This window comes from Peromyscus eremicus, chromosome 2 (genome assembly GCF_949786415.1).
Source record: "Peromyscus eremicus chromosome 2, PerEre_H2_v1, whole genome shotgun sequence".
NCBI lineage: Eukaryota > Metazoa > Chordata > Mammalia > Rodentia > Cricetidae > Peromyscus > Peromyscus eremicus.
The window spans coordinates 162,769,512-162,786,862 of record NC_081417.1 but is presented as its reverse complement, the minus strand read 5'-3'; the positions used below and the strand labels follow the sequence as shown (position 1 = coordinate 162,786,862).

Genomic DNA, 17,351 nt, shown 5'->3' with positions numbered 1-17,351 from the left:
GAAGGCCTGGATACCGAGCTTTCTCTGAGCTTCAGCCTAACTCTGCGAGGCTGAGCAAGGACCTGGCGCCCTCTGCAGGCCTCTCCGGTAGCCCGCTCGGTTCTGCAGCTCCAGCAGCCAGGGGGGTCTGCCCCTCCCCATCGGGACTAGACTTCCCGGTTCACTGCCCCCTTCCCAGCTTGGCCTCCCTCATCTCGGTCCTGCCCCTCAGACCCCGCCCCCAACCTCGGGCCCCGCCCTCGTCACCCAGGGGGCTGGAGACGCGTCCCAGGCTTGCGCAGCGGCCCTGGCGAGGGGCGCAGGTGAGACGCACTCAGCAGAGACTGCTGCTTCCTGTTGCAGCCCAGGGAGGTGGGACTGGCAACACGCCCCTACTACTCCTGTGTCCTCCGGGGCTAGAGCTTTCCTAGCTCTAGAATTCCGGAGTGGGAAGGGCTAGATCGGCCTAACTACCAAGGGCTATCAGGCCCGGAACTGCCGGCCCAGCTCCTGCTGGGACCCAGGAATACCCTTGGAGCCAGTTTCTCCCTTTCCTCTAGCTAGCTGCTCCTTTCCCCACCTTTGTTTTCTTTTTTTAAGGCTTGAGGCACCAACCCTCCTACCTCACATCCTGGCTTACCCTGCTGGGGGAAGGTGGGATCCACTGACCAGACCCTGACAGCCTTTCTGAACTCCGGAGGCTTCAGTCCCCACCACGACTCGACTTTGTAAGTTGGGGGTCTCAGAGGTGCCCTGTGGGCAAACGAGTCTTATGAGCAACCGCATGTTGGACTCCTGTGTGCACACGCCTTCAGGGGAGGCTCTGGGTTTGAAGGGGCCTTGTAGGCCCTTCCCACTGTGTCTATGACGGTTGTGCAGATCGGGTGCACAAAGCCCAGGAAAGCCTGGCCCAAGGAGCTCGATGTCCAGCCACAGATGGGTGGCAAATAACAGGACCCCACTACCTCAGGCTTGAACAAATTGGGGAGACCCTCATACTCACCATCCACTGCTCATCCCTCCCCTTCTACACGTGGGTAGGGTTGCTGTAGATTTAGAGACAGTTAGGGCTAGTGTTGCATGGCTATCTAGACTGCATGCATGGTGTAGCCGCTCCAGCCATACGTAAGCAGGAAAGAGGTGGCCGCTCTAAACTCTGAAAAAAACAAAAGCTCTCCCCCTGCATTTGCTCCACCCGGCACTTTGCCCAGAGCTGGTAACACGGCAAAGGAGGCATTGGGGTATTAAACTCATCCCAGCGAGGCTGCCACCGGGGGCCAACACCCCACTGTCCACCTAGAGGAAGGGATTGAGCCTTGTGCAGGTAGCTGGTGTACTCAACAAACAACCCTCATTTCAGCAACACTCAACACCTCAGGCTGTCAGCTGGAGCCCCACCCGAAGACACTTGTGAGGGTTAAGATGGCTCTCTTCTTCCACCCACCCAGCCTGGCATCTTGAGCTTCTGCAGAGGTTTTCTGTAGCCAACTGGCCTGCTGTGCCTTTGGGTCACTGTGTACGGGGTTATCTAGGATGTGCTGTATTCCCATTGCCTCAGCTGCTGTGAGACAGGGTCCTGGAGCTAGGTGCCATGAGGGGACACTTGGATACCTAGGACACAGGAGACCTAACCTTATCCTTATCTGACAGCCTGTACTTGTGGTGTGTGCCCTGTTTCCCTTAGGTAAACAAGAGGTAACAGGAGAGGTCAGAGGGTACATGAGAGGGTTAAGTGTCCAGTGCAGGCCTGTAGGTACGCAGGAGCAGCCATGCATGGCAACATTGTCACGGTGACTCCTCCCAACCCACTGTCTGTTGGGGATGGCTGTCCCTGAGGGAGTCAGGGATGGTTTAGTGATAGGAACCTTCCTGTTCTAGGCACTCATGTGGCCCTACTTCCTGCTAATCTACCATCTACAGCCTTCTGGAGCTCCTGGGCCCCCAGAATCCCTGCTTAACTCCTCTCAGGGGCAGCAGGTGGAGGAGGGGCTGAGGACAGCTCCTACCAGGCAGCTCCCTGGCTGGCTGGACTGGCAGTACCAGCCACCAGCCACTGCTCATCCCTCCCCTTGCCAGCCTCTCTTGGAGGGCAGCTCCAGACCTTATCGGCTGGGCCGGGGAGGAAGACAGTTATCAGGTCCTTGGCAGCTACACTTCCCTGGTCTCTGAGGGCGGCACTGGCTGCCTCCCCTGATAAATGTCCCTTGAGGGAGGAGAGCCCCCACCCCTCAGAAGAGGCCCCAGCTGGAAAAGCAGTGTCTTACATTCCTGAGGGCCAGGGCTGGGCCACTGCCCTGCCCCCTGGGTTGGAATTCCTGCTTTGCTTAGTCCTTTTGACTCGACCCTGAGCTAATTTCTAATTATCTTGGTAAGTACCGCCCCCTCCTTCCAGGCTGACCCTCCCCTGGAGGTGAGTCTGGCCTGATGCCTGTCTTTGTCTCCATTCTGCATGCTGTAGCCCACCTCAGGCCTGCAGCATGCAGTCCCAGGAGAGTGGCGTCCAGTACAGCAGGTGGGACAGCAGCAGCCGGGATGAGGTCAGCGTGACTGCCGGGTCCAGCACTGAGGAGGCCTCATGCTATAGGAGGTAAAATCCCAGCAGGCCATGGCCCCCACTGCACACTGACTGGCCTTGTCCAGCCCCAGCCCCATGACAGCCCACCCAGGTACCCATGGCTCTGGGCCTTACCTTTGGGTAGACAGGTAACTCCCGACTCCAGCAAAGCACTCAGGCCTCCGACTTCTGCTCAAGCTTTTTCCTGATCTAGCCCTCCTTCCCCACCCAAGCCCACTCAGGAACCTCCCTGTAGCCCTGGCTTGGGCTCACTGGCGGTTCTCACTCTAGGATCTCCCAGAAGCTGTGCTCGGGCAAGCTGGGGATCGCCATGAAGGTGCTGGGTGGAGTGGCCCTCTTCTGGATCATCTTCATCTTGGGCTACATCACTGGCTACTATGTGCACAAGTGCAAATAAAAGCTGCCACACTCCCACCCCTGGGGATTCCCTCCCATGTACACAGACCATTTGTACAGACACTCCTCCATATAAAGATGCCAGTGTGCACTGTCAGCACAGCTCCACATCTCCAGGACACAGGGTGGATCCAAGACCCAACACCCCAGCCCAGGCAGCACCAGACGCGCACATGCTGGAGACCAGGCTCAGCCCCTGCAGAGCTGTAGGGAACCTCCTTAGGCTGGCTCTGCACCCAGGGTGTCCAGACTCCTGTGGCTAATGCTAGGTGGGATCTTTCTCAGCCTAGGGCCTAGACCTGTCCCTAGCTGAGGCTGGGATGAGGAGTGTGCTCTTCCCTGTGGCATTGTGCCAGGCGCTTGGTCCTCTAGGCCTTCCAGATTCCTGGTTGTGCAGGGAGGACCCTGAATAATGATGTGTCCCCTACCTATTCTTTTAGGGGTCACAGACAGGGCCCCATATAGAAGGCTTGTTTCTGTTTCTGCGCAGGGCACAGAGGCCTTCTCAAACACGACATTGCATTCTTTTTGTTTTTTCGAGACAGGGTTTCTCTGTGTAGCCCTGACTGCCCTGAATCACTTTGTAGATCAGGCTGGCCTTGAACTCAGATCCACCTGCTGCTGCCTCACGAGTGCTGGGATTCAACGCGTGGGTCACCTGGCATACAACATAGCAAAGTAGGCATGTCTTCAGGGATGGCCCTGAGGGAAAATGGAAGCTGGGTGCCCTACCCACTGCCTCCTCATAGGCCCCTACTCCTTAAGGAGCCTGTAGACAAGTCACTGTTTACTGAAGGAACAGTGGGTGACTGTTCCAACAGTGCTGCCCAGCCAGGCATGACTTGCTCCAGGCCTGACCTTCCTCCACAGCTCTTCCTGTTTGGTGCCCTGTCTTGGAATGTGCCCCTCCTGGCTGGGCCATCTCTCAAGAACACACATAGACCTAAGGGTTAGGATGTGGTTGGACCTGTCTCTCCTTACTGGACCATGTGAGGACAAGGCCGTCAACATGTGAAGGTATTGTGGCTAAGTAGGCACACTGGTCACCTCTAGTGGGCTATGTAGAAATCTCCCTGGACCACCCCTCATCCCTGGTGTGCTGTAAATGCTCTTGGGCTTGCAGGCCATTGGTTAGAAAATCTCGAGAGGTCTGCACCCTGAGCTGAGAGGGTGGAGGGCCCAGGAGCAGCTGCTGTCTGTGGGCAGAGGAGGAGGCCAGACAGTAGGTGACGGGTACCAAAAGACTGAACCCATTGCTCCCAGGTTGGAAAGTCCCCTCCCTTTTGCTCTTATCACACTGGCAAGTTGAGGGGCTTGGCCAGTCTGGCCAGGGAGGGCTGGGACGGCTAGCCTCGTCCTAAACTCCTGGTTTGGATTATCTTGAGCTTCAGTGGCCCTCGTGGGAGTTTGCAGTAGAGTTGCTCCAACTGGCCTGGGTCTCTGCACTAGAAATCTAGGCCTCGATTCTAAGACACCTCTGCCCACACTCACAGGCCCCAACTGAGGCAAGACCGTGGAATGCACCCCCTGCCATGAGCCACTGCAAGACAGGCATTGAAAGGTTCCAGGGAAGGACCTTTCAAGGCCTAGTGTGGCCCTTGTCAAGAACAGTGCACCCTGGCCTGGTAGCCCTTGGGGCAGGAGCAGGCGTGTGTCTAGACAAGGCAGACATGGCTGGGCCAGGATATGGGGTGCAGTAGGGAGGATCAAGTGTGTTCCATGCAAGGGGCTCCAGCGGAGAGGAAAGGAAGTATGTAGGCTTCTCTTGGTATTTCTGTACTCCTTGGATGACAGTGAGGGGGTGGGCATCTAGCCACATCCTATACTCCAAACTAAGGTGCTCCCAGCCCACCCCTGGCAACCGTCCAGCGTCTTCAGCCTGGAGCTTTCTGGCCAGTACTTGGCAGGGAGCTGCTTCAAGTGATCATAAGGCCATGGGGCCCCCTAGAAGGGTCCAAAACCAGGTGGGGATTTGAGCTGTTCTCACATGTGAACGTCTGCTACACTAGAACGGTGGCACTATCCCCTAGAGATGGGAGTGGGAAGGCTGCTGGATGCAGAGGAAATGTTGCTACCAAGGGGTTTTATTAGTTTTATTAGAACAAAGAGGCATTCTGCTTGTATTTGTAAAAAGTTCCAAAAAAAATTTCAATCTCACACATGGGCTGTGCTGGAGGGAACATCAGGAACTGGTGGGGGTGGGAGGTGGGCATGGGGCAGCTCCACCCTTACAGTTTGGTGAATTCACACAGAATAGCTGAGCTCTTGCCACAGTCACTCAAAGGGACCTATGAGCGGCGACTGTGCAGTCATGAGGTAGCTCCCTGTCTCATGGAGCTTGAACACCTACCAGCTTTGTCCAGGACACTGCCATAAGGGACCTGGAGCTTCAGTGGTTCTGACAATGAAAGGTTCTTGCACAGCCTCAAAACAAAAACCCCAAACAACAAACAGAAGACAAATTGTCCTTTGAGGTCCAAGACCAAAGAGAAGATGACATCAGGCAGAAAGGCTGAAGGGCCTGGTTCTCTGCTGCAGCCAGATGTTAAGGCATAGGGCCACTAAGTCCCTTTTGCAGCTGGCTGTGTCCTCAGGACCAATCACTTTGGCTCCAGGGATGGAGGGGTGTGCTGGGTACATAAGCTAACACACGCAGAGGGAGACAGGTGGTGTACAACGACACTGAGATGGAAGCCGTAGGGCCGGGTGTGTGGCACACCTTCCCGTCACTGGTAAACAGCCCACAAACCAGCCTTGCCCATCCACTCTCAGAAATCCGTCCCACTACACAGGACAGATGGGCATGGCCTCTGGCCGAGGAGCGGATGCACCAGCAATGACCAGCACTCCAGTCCTGGGCACAGCTGTGGGAGGCAGACGCTGCCCTGGGGGCAGAGCAGCAACACTGTGCTAGGAAGCAAGCTCTGAAAAGATGAAGATCACAACATGACGTTCCCAACTGTCTTTGCACAGGTGTTAAAAAAAAAAAAAAAAAAGCCATTAACATGTTGTAGAGAAACAAGTACCGTTCACTAGAACACCTGCCATTTAACCTGAATTCAGACCTGCACTGGCAAACCTAGCTCAGTGTCTTTCCCCAGTTACTCGCCACATGATTCAGAACATTTCCAGCAATTATTTGAATAATCCACGAGAGCAGTAGATCACATGAGTGCTGTAATGATGACACAACTCACTTTATAACAGTCACCCGGACAGAAGCAGACACCTTAAAATACCCAGAGAAAGGAACGAAGAACAACCACACAGACATCTACAGCCAGCCAGCCACCCACAGGAGCCACAAGTGGGACCAGTTATGCAGCCTGGACTGTCAGCGAACCACAGTCACATAGGGAGGGGTGGTGGTCAGGTCAGCCTTGGATGGGTACACCACCTTCAAGCTCCCCTCCAGGTCCACCACTCGGACCTGTTCCACCACCAGGGGGCACTGTCCATCCTTCCCAGCTCTTTGATTCAAGTTGGGATCAGAAAGTCCACAGCTGGCATCAGCTTCCGTACCCGAGAGTGCGTCTTCCTCTTTATTTTCTGAAGTGCTTTTGCTCAGCTCTGCCATTTTCTGCAAATGAAAATAACTTTTTAATGAAGAGGAGAAGTGGGGACATAGGAAGCCAGGTTGCAGTAACCCACAGAGCGGCAAACAGGATCGTGGGCTGGGGTCACTCACCAGAATGAGGCTGTCCATGATGTCCTTACAGAGCTGCAGGCTCGTGGCACTCGTTACTTCCAAAAACAAGTTGCATGTTGTTTTCTTAATCTTAAGAGTCGGGTTTCAGGAAAGAATGGTTACTGGTGTTGGGATGTATTCAGAAGAACAATCTACAGGCAGAGTTACGCAGGGCTGGAGGTGCAGAGTGCTTGCCTTGTGTGCATGAAGCCTCGGGTTAAGTCCCCAGCACTGCGTAAACCAGACATGGCGGTGCACACCTATAACCCTAGCATTAGGGAAGTGGAGACAGGAGGATCAGAAGTTCATGGTAATTCTTAGCTTATATATCAAGTTAAAGGCCAGTCTGGGCTACATGAAAACCTGTCTCAAAGAACTTGTAGCAAAGACTGGGGGACAGCACAATGGTGACTTTGTAGGGTGGGTGGCCCAGGTGTGGGCAATGCTGAGGAGCAAAGGGCCCCAGCCCTCTACGCTGCATTTCTTTCTATCTCTCACAAGCGGGCACTAGATGGTGGGATAGCCTAGAGGACATTCCACACTTCAGACACTGCCTACCTTCGTCTTCTCACTGTTTGTGATAGGTGGAAAAGAAATCACATCTCCTTCGGCATCCACAAGACAAGGGTAGTTTTCCTTCCCGTCCAGTAAGTGAAGGTACCTGTGTGGGAGGCATCCGGGTGACAAGCACAGTGTGAGCTAGTGGAAAAGCCAAGCGGGGGCTAAGCTCTGCAGACAACCAGAAGCAACATCAAAGCCAAGTATGTGGATGTGACACCAGAGCTGCTTCAAACCCTGCACCTTCATCTGCCCAGAGACCCAGGAGGTGAAGCTCAACAGAGGGCCTTAGGTCTGACAACCAGACCCCACTACTGAGAACCTGATGCACGCCTGGAGCAGGACGCCCCCCTCCCCCAATGGAGTCTGGCCCTTTCAGGAGGGGTAGTTACTCTCTCTTAGAAGGAAGTCTGGGGACAGTCCCTCTCCCTCTGGTTATGTTGCACTTCTGGTGGCTGTAGGGGCGAGCTGAGGTACAACTGATTTGTGGGTAGTGTGCCTAGACCTCCTGCATCTGCCAGCCTACTGACCTGTGCAGCCCTGAGACACTCTGCCGCTTCTTCTGCTTTCTCTGCTCCTCAGCTTCCAGCTGCAGCTGCTTCACCAGCTCCTTGGCCTTGGCTTCTCTCCGCCCCAAGGGCACGATCTGTAGGAGCAGAAGCTCACTGTGCTACTGAGGCCACCTATGAGCATGAGAGATGCTGTACACCTCTCTCTACCTTAATCTCTAGCCGGGAAGTGGGTGGTCAAGTTTCCAAATCTGGAAGCAAGAGACTGAGGCCCATCACATGTAACACACTGTCTGGCTGCATTTCCAGAGACCCCTCTGGAGTGGAGGTGTACAACACTCAAAAGCTCTAAGCTCATAAACATCTGTGTTTCTAAAAACATGTGACTGCTTAGAAGGCCAATGGAGAGATAGGAATCAGTCGCCTGAGCCCGGCACCCAAGTCCCTTCCCCTGGGTCTCTATGCCAAATCCAAGCTTGGAAATCATAGCCCAGAGCAGCAACCTGGTGATTCTGTTAAGTGGGACATAAACCAAAATCTTTGGTTAAAGTTGGTTAGCTACCTAGGCATGGTGGTACACGCCTTTAATCCCAGCACTTAGTGCAGAGGCAGGTAGATCTCTGTACGTTCAAGGCCAGTCTTCTCTACACAGAAAGTTCCAGGCCAGACAAGGCTACAGAGTGAGACCCTGTCTCAATAAAAGTTGATAAGCACAGGAAGCACCTTCCAAAGGCCTCCCTTACGATGGGCATTTGAACAGCTATGCACTGGGTCCCAGAGTGAAGGCAGAAACCATGTTGCTTATGCACTTGCTTCCCAGACCCAACCCCCAGCCTGTGAGTCTCCCAAGGAAAAGCACAAGTGTAGACAGAAAGGGCAGAGCAGTTGGCACCTTGAGGTCCTCGGGTGGCCGGGCTGCATACAGTAGGGGCCCGCGCACTGCCTGGAGGTCGTGGGTGGCAATGGTGGCTGCTGTCCTCTTCTCACAGAGGTCATCATGGAGCTTTGTCTACAGATGAGAGCACAGTAAAGGGCCTCAGAGTCCCTGCTGTCCAGGGACACCCACATCAAAGCCAGTGCACTGCCTGCAGTACCCTCCTAGCCTGCACGCTCACCACTACAAAGTGGCACCTCCCTGTCTCCCAACTATGTATTTATCTGGTCACCAGCAGCCTTTCTCTTAAATTCTAGAACATGGCACTTCAGAGTTTGAAGAACTTTCATCTCAATCTATTACTCCCATCTATAAGACAGACTGCAGGTCTGCTGCTAGGCTGGGAATGGCTGGGGAAGGGGGAAACTACTGGCTTCCTCCCTGAGCTGCTGAGGGAAGTCTCAGACAACAACTCTGGCCTTGCTTATACAAGGCTGTACCTGTCTCTGCTAGGCCCAAAAGGCAAAGATACGCTTTTCATTTCACAGGGAGACAGGTGCCAGAGGGAACCTTAGGGAGTGGTCCAGTCAGCCGGACCCAGGAACTCCCATGAGAATGTGCTGCTGAGAAAGGACAATTTTACTTATTACTATTATCCATTTATTTATTATTAATTAATCTATTTTATTTATTTATTTTTGAGATAGGACCTCACTGTGTAGTCTTGGTTGGTCTGGAACTTGCTATGTAGACTAGAATGGCCTCGAACTCACAGAGATCTGTCTGCCTCTGCTGGGATTAAAAGTGTGTGCTACCATGCTTGGCAAGAAGAGACAATTTTAACATGGTCTCATATAAAATAGACTGTGCATTTTATTGCAGAAATCAGAAATTTCCCACTAGTATCAAACATCATCAATAAATTCATGTCTGAAGTAGGGCAACATGTGAAAGCTGTGTGGAGAAACCAATAGCCCAGGCCCAGCAGATCCTTGACACGGGTGTGCTCTGTATACCAAGGACCTGCCTTCCACACCCTGAACCACGGAAACTAAGGCATGGACACCACCTTGCACCTCTTGTTCCTGACCTGACTGCTGGCCCCAGTGGTATACCCAGCATGCAGCCTCCATACCCAGCATACAGACTCCCGAATCTGCCTGCTGCATGCATGCCCACCCCAACATGCAGCCAAGTCTGTCTGCCATGTATCCACCTCCAGCATGCAGTCCCCCAAGTCTACCTACTGAGTGCCCACCTGGGAGTTGAGAAAGCGCCGGAGTGCATTTCCTGGCTGCAGGTCCATGCCTCTCACGACAGCTCCCACGATGTATGGGCGCACGTCCCTGACCTCCGGGCTTACCCTGACTGTCAGGGGTGTGGGGTTCTCAGAGACGTGCAAGACCTTGAGCATCAGCCTGGCTGAGTCGGCTACCTCCTCCTCGCCCTCCCCGCTCTCCCGACGCTGCTTCCGCTCCCGCCTCTTCTTCCTGTCCTCCTTCTCAGAGCCCTCTGGCCGGCCCTTGCTCCGACAGCCACGGCCACGAGCACGCAGGTACTCTAGGATGGATTTGGTCTGGCAGCCACCCACCATCTTCTCCAGGCGCTTGTCTCGAAGCTTGTTCCCTCGGAAGTTGATCTCTTTGAGCTTGGGGCAGTCTGCCAGCTCAGCAGGGATCTCGGTCAGCTGGTTGTTGGAGAGGTCCAGTGTCTGGAGTGAAAAGGAGAAAAGAGCTGGATGCCCAGGTCTGGGCAGGTGGACAACAAGCTCTACTGTGGTCCAGGCCCAGGAGCCACAGCCAGGCTACCCCATGAGGTACCTGCAAGCCCATAACTGCCCCCAATGCAGAGGCTGGCCAACTCAATGCATCCGGCCTGCGACAACCATAGCAAACACTCAGGTCTGTCAGCAGGCTAGGGGACAGACCAGAACTCCTTCCAATCTGAAACAGGCTCCTCAAATGGCATCCCCTATTTCCTGAATTTAATGAACAAAAATAAACACCAGCAAACCCGCCCCCCACACACACACCAAGTCTGACATCACTAGTGGAACACTGCCTCACCACTGTTCTCTTTCACGAGGGTGGGCTGGAGAAAGGCAGGAGGGCCATGGTGTCCATGCCATCTGTACACACAAAGCCCAGTGGTCCATGGAAAAGAACTTCCTGTTGCTAGTCTACTGACACACAAATGCTGCAGTTTTGAACACTGTGGGAAGAGTGTGCAGCCCTTCAGCCTCCACAAAATCATTTTGGTTGGGGGAGGGGATGCACTCAACGGCAGGCTGGGTGTCAAAAATTTCTTCTCTAGGGAGACATAAACAAATGCCTGCCCTGCCTTAGAGCAACAGTGTCCACTTTGGGGAACCAACGATTTTTAATGAGCTTTCTTATAGAACATGGGTAAGAGTTACTTATAGGAACGTGAGTGACCTCAAAGCGGCCATGCCACTGGAAAATCTCATCATAGCATGGATGAATAGATGGAGCATCTACACACCTCCCCAGGTCACAAGGTCACATGCACTTGGAGCAGAATTACATACAAGTGTCTGGGAAGGACTGAGATAGTTCCAACAACCCTCCTCCTTCTATGAGGGACATCAACAGTCAGTAAGCCTGATCTGGTCTCTTGCACGCAGCTGCTCTGATGAGGATGTTGGCTGCTCTGTCCAGAGGACAGTGTTTTACCACAGGCAACGAAGAGCCATCTGTCTGAGCTGCTTTGCCGACAAGTGCCTTGTGCTGCACGCCTGCCTTGGAAGCAGTTTTGAGAATCATACATAAACACTTCTCTGCCTTGTTCTTGGCTCTCACATCAAGCATCTTTTCAGAAGAGCCTGGGCGAGGTCTACAGCCACCACGGTGTGACACCTCACCTCTGCACTCAGAAACTAGAGCCATGCAGGTGCCTTGCAGCAAGCACTCAGACGTAGTCTGGCAGCTGAGTCCTAGGAGCATGGGGCATGGACACAGGAAGACAACAGCACAGGGCAGGGACTGCCACAGAAACACCTTCTGATCTGGATGGTGGAACTTCTCAGCCTCAACTTAGGAAGAAGCAAGTGAGAAGGAATCTGCTTGGCTCAAGCCACCAGGCTGCTTGTGGTGGGAAGACACGGCACAAAGGGGCTTCAGACATACCACCAAGGTTCAGCAGAAACTCACGAGGCAGGTGACAGCTATAAAAGCCAGAGGAGAAAAGCATGAAAAAATAGTGACAGGGGCCAGTGAGAAGGGAGAGGCTGACAACAGCAAGGCCTGCTGGGTATAAACGCAAGGCTGGCCTGTGCACCCCTGCAAGAGAGTCACCATGAGCAGTATTGCTGGCTGTGTCTAGGAAGAGCCTCTGAGTACAGTGCTCCTGCACCAACACACTTAGAGCCAGTAGCTTTAATTTCTTAGATGTGGGTATTTGTGTGAACGTAATGAGGTATCTCAGGAAGGAACCCAGGGTCAAGCACACGGCTCAGCTGCTTTGCCTGAAGCAAGCTCATGAATGTTGGCTGGCATGTTCCACAGTGCAGTCATGTCAGCACTCAGATGAGTTTGGGGCATTTCAGATCTATATTCGGCGTCTCTCCCCACTGGAGGCAGAGTGTACCCTCAGGACCTAGCTGGTTCCCCAGGAACTACTCTGAGGACCACTATGACACGATCAGGAGCCAAGTGCTGGGTCTGAGCCAGACTGCCAAAGCCTGTACCTTCCTCCCAACCCTGTGGGGTCACTAGCCCAGAGGAACTGGGCCCCTGGAAGCCTGGGAGACTGGGTGCAGGCCTTATTTGACTGTCAGTTTGCAGCAGTCTGTCTGCAGCCCTGTGGGCGTGCGTGGACATTTTGTGGAAATGCCCAAACCACACTGGGATGACAACGCACTTCTCAAACACTGGGTTGAATGAGATGTTTCTGCTTCCACTGTTGAAATGCAATTTACTGAAGACCTGGGAAAGCAAGAAGCAGACGGGGGACAGTGGTAGGGCTGAGTGTCCAGCACCGCCTCAGAATCAGCCATTAGAGGAGGGGCATCTTTCAGGGACACCACCTGACAAGGACAGGACAGAGGCAAAAAAGAGTAAGTCAGAGAGAGGCAGACGGTCCTGCCGCACAGAGCCACAGGGCGAAGCGTCCTTGTGAGAAAGGCGATGCTCGCTCATGTTCAGCCAGCTATCAGTGCCTGGAGAGAGGCCTTGTCATGGGGGTGGAGCCCGGGTGCCAGCTGTGATGGGAAGCATCTGGGGCTCCTGTGTGGAAAGTAACAATAGAAGGCTGACGAAGGGTAGATGTGCTCCCAGTGCCCAGGGGAAGCTGTGAGTGGTTGTGCTTGGGGCATCTGGATGCCTTGCAGGATGTGCTGAACTTCTGACACCAGAGCATCCCCAGGAACACAAACCCTACCCAGTACAGTGACATCCAGGGCCACCTCTGCATTAGACACCTGCTAGGAAAGGGATCAGAACATAGTGGTGAGGGCGATGTGAGATGGTGTCTGTGGGAGACACACAAGGGACCACCTCAATCTCAGAAACCACAACATGGCAATGGGTTCTGGACGAATCTGGACTTACTAGGTCCTCCAGGTGAATCTGGCTACTTCTGACAACAATGAGATTCAAAGACTGGGAAGGATCTGTTTACCCCAGATTCTCCTGTCAGAGACAGCTGTCTGTTCCCTGTGTGAGCTCCAGGGAGGGACCAATCCTTAGCCAAGAAGAATCTCCCTGGGGATGTCTTTGATGACTAAGGTGCTGTTCTGTCTACTTCAACACTCTCAACTGGAGAGTGTGGGAGACCAGTTCCCACATTTATTTACCCCAGGGACTCCTGAGGAATGAGAGTTAAGAAACTTAGATAGAAATAAAGAGGGAAGAGAAACAGAGAAAAATGCAGGATAGCCTCGGGTGGGCCTGGATCCTTATCCACTGGCCCAGAACTTTATTCTAAAGGGCTATTTATAACGATGCCAAGGGGGGGCAAAAGACCTCCCCCTTGCTAGTTACAGCCAGGTGTAGAGCCTTCCAAACACCTGGTACTCAGGCCCATGGTCCAATCAACCTCTTATGCAATCCTTCTGGGTACAGCCACTAGGAAACCTAGTGGGTTCCAACAGGAGAGCAGCGCAGGTCTGGCTGACAGACACTACAGAAATAGGCTGGAGTGATGTCACATAATCCTCCCTGGCTTATCACAGCCCTGGCATGATTCCTAAGAGGCCACAGAACCCCAGAAGAAGAGAATGGATATTACTCTAGGTTCACAGGTCTCCCCCAAAGGGAAACCAAGCCACACAGGTCTAAGGCAGAGCATGAGTCCACACCCTAATAAGCATAGTCAACGAGGCAAAGGACAGCAGAGGAAGGCCAGCTGCTCCTTGCATTCCTTGCCCCAGATGCCTAAACAGCAGACTCAAAGAGTGTTCCTACCGTTCTCCATTAGGGCTGAGGAACTATATGGCTTTGTGGTCCTGTTGGTAGCCCCTCAAGCTGGTGTGGGGCCATGGCCAAGGCACCTGCATTTGATTCTCTTTTCTGGAAGTGAGGAGATACGCAGAGGCCCTAGTGCCATTGTCCTGGGCCTAATCAAGCAGGCTTTCTGTGTCCACATCCTTGCCCGTACTGGGCTTTGCTTTCCTAACCAGTGGAATGTGGTTTAGTGCCAAGAGGCTAAGCCTTGAAGCCTGACAACTCTGCTTTGAGTTGCCAGGTGAAGAGAGAGGGGTTCCAAGAAGATGGATGACATGTAGACAACAGGCAGTCAGCTCAGCTCAGCCCAGTGGTAGCCGAACAGCAACCGGTGACTGGTAGCAAAGGCAGCTGAAGCAATTGGTGGAGCCTACGCAGGCCAGTGGTTGATACAAAGAGAGGCGCCATGTTGTAGCAATCATCAGTCCTCCTGGAAAACCAAAACATCTACTGCTGTGGAATGGTCTTTCTGCACACTGTGAATGTGTTTTCCCATTGGTTGATAAATAAAGCTGCTTGGCCGATGGTGAGGCAGAATAAGGTTAGGTGGGACTATCATCTGAAGACAGATGAAGAAGGGTGAAGTCAGGGCAGATATCAGTCGCCCCCAAAGGAGCAAGATGTATTAGAACACAGGTAAGCCACAGGCCACATGGTGACACATAGATCAACAGAAATGGGTTAACTTAAATGTAAGGGCTAATTAGTAATAAGCCTGAGCTACTGGCCAAGCATTTATAATTAATATAAGCCTCTGAGTGAATATAATTATATTATAATTAATATAAGTCTCCAGCTATGGGGCGGGACAGAGAAAAGTCTCTGTTTACAATCTACTACATAGGAAGGCATAGTGTGCAGCTTGTATCCCACCTAAGCCATAGGGATGCCTATGACCTAGAGGTCCAAGGCACCTCAGGGAGTCACATCCCACAGCCTCCTCCAGGAGATGCCAAAAAAAACTGGTATTCTGCAGAGTAGCTGGTCCATTTCTCATACACGCACACACACACACACACACACACACACACACACACACACACAGAGACAGAGAGAGAAAGAGAGAGAGAGAGAACATATTATTAGCTAAGTCTTTAACTAGACATACAGGAATAACTGCAAAGTGAGCTCGATTTCTCAAGAGCAAATTTCCTTGCAAATCCATCTGCTATGTCGATATACCTTCACTAGGAAAGGTCTGCATAAACTCAAGGATGAGAAGCAGGAGAAGATACAGGCTTGCCCTGCCAAGGATGTACATAGAGGGGGGAACTGTGAAGAGCCCAGACTGGGCTTAGGTCTGGCTGTGGCTCTGCATCTTCTGTCTTCCCATCCCTCACTCAACAGACTTAATGAGAACCTGATGGGCATCAAGCATTGGAGGGAGCCTGGGTCCACAAAAGTACAAGAAACCAGTCACCTACACAAAGCAGTCCTGCGGAAAAACTCTAGACACCTAGAGTTGGCTTTGGGTAAGCACTTCAGCTTTCTATGAAACGGAAGCCCCGACCCGGACTGACCTCTCAAGGCTGTTGTTAGGGTGAATACTGTACAGACCTCAATCCGTCGTACAACGCCAATTCCAGTTCTCTCACGTTTTTGTGCCTTCTCTGGATGCACCGCCATTTGGAAACCCGATCAGTTACAATTACACATAAAAGAACTAGACCTGGCTCCCTGCTCTTGTACTTCTTCCCACATAAGAAGACCCAGTTTGAAAACAACTTTAAAACTGTCACACGTCCAGAGACCCCTGAGCACGAGGGTCTGAGAAGCGATCTGGGATAGACTGGCTGCAGAGGCAAAGGCATCCTCCAAGGAGGGATGCGTTCCCCACCCCTTGGGCCCCATCTGACCTTGAGCGAAGCCAGGTGCGCGATGTCAGGACTGAGCTCCCGCAGGCAGTTGTCGGCAGCCGCAAGCTCACTGAGCAGGGGCAGAGCTCCTGGTCGGAAGAACTCGGCGGGGAAGGCATCCAGGCAGTTGCCGGTGAGGTTGAGGCTCTGCAGGCGAGGGGCGCAGCGCGCCAGGTCGGCGGGCAGCTCGCGCAGGCGGTTGCCACTGAGGTTGAGGCTCTGCAGCTGAGGCAGCCCGGGAGGCTCGGCGGGGCCCAGGCCCTCGCCCGGCGGCAGCGCCTCCAGCGCGTTGCCCGATAGGTCGAGCACGCGCAGCGCGGGCAGCGGCCCCAGCTCCGGGTTCAGGCCGGGCCCCAGAGCGTTGCGCCGCAGCACCAGGCTGTGCAGCTGCGGCAGGCCCTGAGCCAGGCCGGGCCCCGGCGCACGCAGGCTGCCGCAGCCGCTCACCTCCAGGTAGTGCAGCAGCGGCAGCGTGAAGAGCCGCGGCGGCAGCCGTCCCCCGGCCGCCTTCACCCGCTCCTCCAGCCCTGGCCCGGTCAGCAGCAGCTCGCGACGCCGCTCGCGCTCCGCCAGCTCCAGCTCCGGCCAGGCCTCGGATACGGCCGCCGCCGCCATCACACCGTCCGCGCGCCGCTTCCGGAGTGCGGTGCCTTACTTCCTGCGGGAGCCGGAAATGACCGCAGAGAGCACGTGTGGGAGGGGCGGGCGGGGCCGGCCACTTGTAAGCCTCCCTGGGGCTGTCTAGTGTGGGTGCGGGTAGTCCGGGAATCCTAAGGCTAGGGTGGCCTCCTTCCCCAACACCCAAATTCCAGCTAAGGACACAATTGTACTGGGGATGTAGCTTAATTAGTAGAGCGCTCGTCTGTCGCGCATGAAGCCCTCGGTTTGACTCCCAGCACTGCTTAAACGGTGCGTGGTGGTGCACACCTGCCATCCCAGCACTCAGCAGGTGGAGGAAGGAGGATTAGGGGTTCAATGTCACCCTCAGCATTATAGCACGTTTGAGGACCGTGGTGGTGCACACCTGCCATCCCAGCACTCAGCAGGTGGTGGGAGGAGGATTAGGGGTTTGGTGTCACCCTCAGTATTATAGCACGTTTGAGGTCAGTCGGGCGACATGAGGCCACATCTCAAAAATAATAAAAGAAGACAGGCAACGAGAATAGATTTAGTCAGTATGGCATACTGGAATGAGGAAAAGATAAAGGACTCCAGTGAACCCCATAGCCTGTCTTCAGGGTACTGACATGTGCCTTAGGTTTAAGTAGAGGAAGAACTGGGACAGGCAACAAGAGGCAGCCCAGTTGTTAGGAACATATGCCAGCCCAAGGTTCAATCCCCAGTACTGGTGGGAGGGAGCAGTCTTGGGCCAATGTATGACCTAGCCATCTTTATTTATGTTCTGGTCCTGCAAGGTGGTCCAAGAAGTTGAAGTTGTTCTGTCTTCCTTCGAG

At 53.8% G+C, this 17,351-nt stretch overlaps 2 protein-coding genes across 4 annotated transcripts; one reads left to right on the top strand and one right to left on the bottom strand.

Moving 5' to 3' along the window:
- The first annotated feature begins 171 nt into the window (after positions 1-171).
- On the top strand, positions 172-2,968 carry Smim1 (small integral membrane protein 1 (Vel blood group)). 2 transcript variants are annotated; one of them, XM_059255491.1, is made up of 5 exons: positions 172-302; positions 580-707; positions 1,858-2,347; positions 2,438-2,566; positions 2,825-2,968. In XM_059255491.1, the coding sequence occupies exons 4-5, from the start codon at positions 2,457-2,459 to the stop codon at positions 2,949-2,951; spliced, it is 237 nt and encodes a 78-aa protein (XP_059111474.1). In that variant the 5' UTR covers positions 172-302; positions 580-707; positions 1,858-2,347; positions 2,438-2,456; the 3' UTR covers positions 2,952-2,968. The 2 variants fall into 2 exon arrangements, with proteins under 2 accessions (XP_059111474.1, XP_059111473.1); XM_059255490.1 differs by lacking the exon at positions 1,858-2,347.
- Positions 2,969-6,110: 3,142 nt separating this feature from the next.
- Positions 6,111-16,547, bottom strand: Lrrc47 (leucine rich repeat containing 47). Of its 2 annotated transcripts, none has more exons than XM_059255488.1 (7): positions 15,898-16,547; positions 9,838-10,290; positions 8,598-8,714; positions 7,727-7,842; positions 7,197-7,299; positions 6,639-6,728; positions 6,111-6,530 (listed from the first exon to the last, which is right to left on the bottom strand). In XM_059255488.1, the coding sequence occupies exons 1-7, from the start codon at positions 16,510-16,512 to the stop codon at positions 6,285-6,287; spliced, it is 1,740 nt and encodes a 579-aa protein (XP_059111471.1). In that variant the 5' UTR covers positions 16,513-16,547; the 3' UTR covers positions 6,111-6,284. The 2 variants fall into 2 exon arrangements, with proteins under 2 accessions (XP_059111471.1, XP_059111472.1); XM_059255489.1 differs by having other exon boundaries at positions 10,171-10,290.
- Between the last annotated feature and the right edge of the window lie 804 nt (positions 16,548-17,351).

Coding starts and splice junctions, on each gene's coding strand:
- Lrrc47 (XM_059255488.1), bottom strand. CDS start 16,512: ATGGCGGCGGCGGCCGTATCCGAGGCCTGGCCGGAGCTGGAGCTGGCG. Junction 7,843..8,597: donor GGCCACCCGAGGACCTCAAG/GTGCCAACTGCT, acceptor CTGCTCCTACAG/ATCGTGCCCTTGGGGCGGAG. Junction 6,729..7,196: donor CAAACAGTGAGAAGACGAAG/GTAGGCAGTGTC, acceptor CCGACTCTTAAG/ATTAAGAAAACAACATGCAA.
- Smim1 (XM_059255490.1), top strand. CDS start 2,457: ATGCAGTCCCAGGAGAGTGGCGTCCAGTACAGCAGGTGGGACAGCAGC. Junction 2,567..2,824: donor GAGGCCTCATGCTATAGGAG/GTAAAATCCCAG, acceptor TTCTCACTCTAG/GATCTCCCAGAAGCTGTGCT.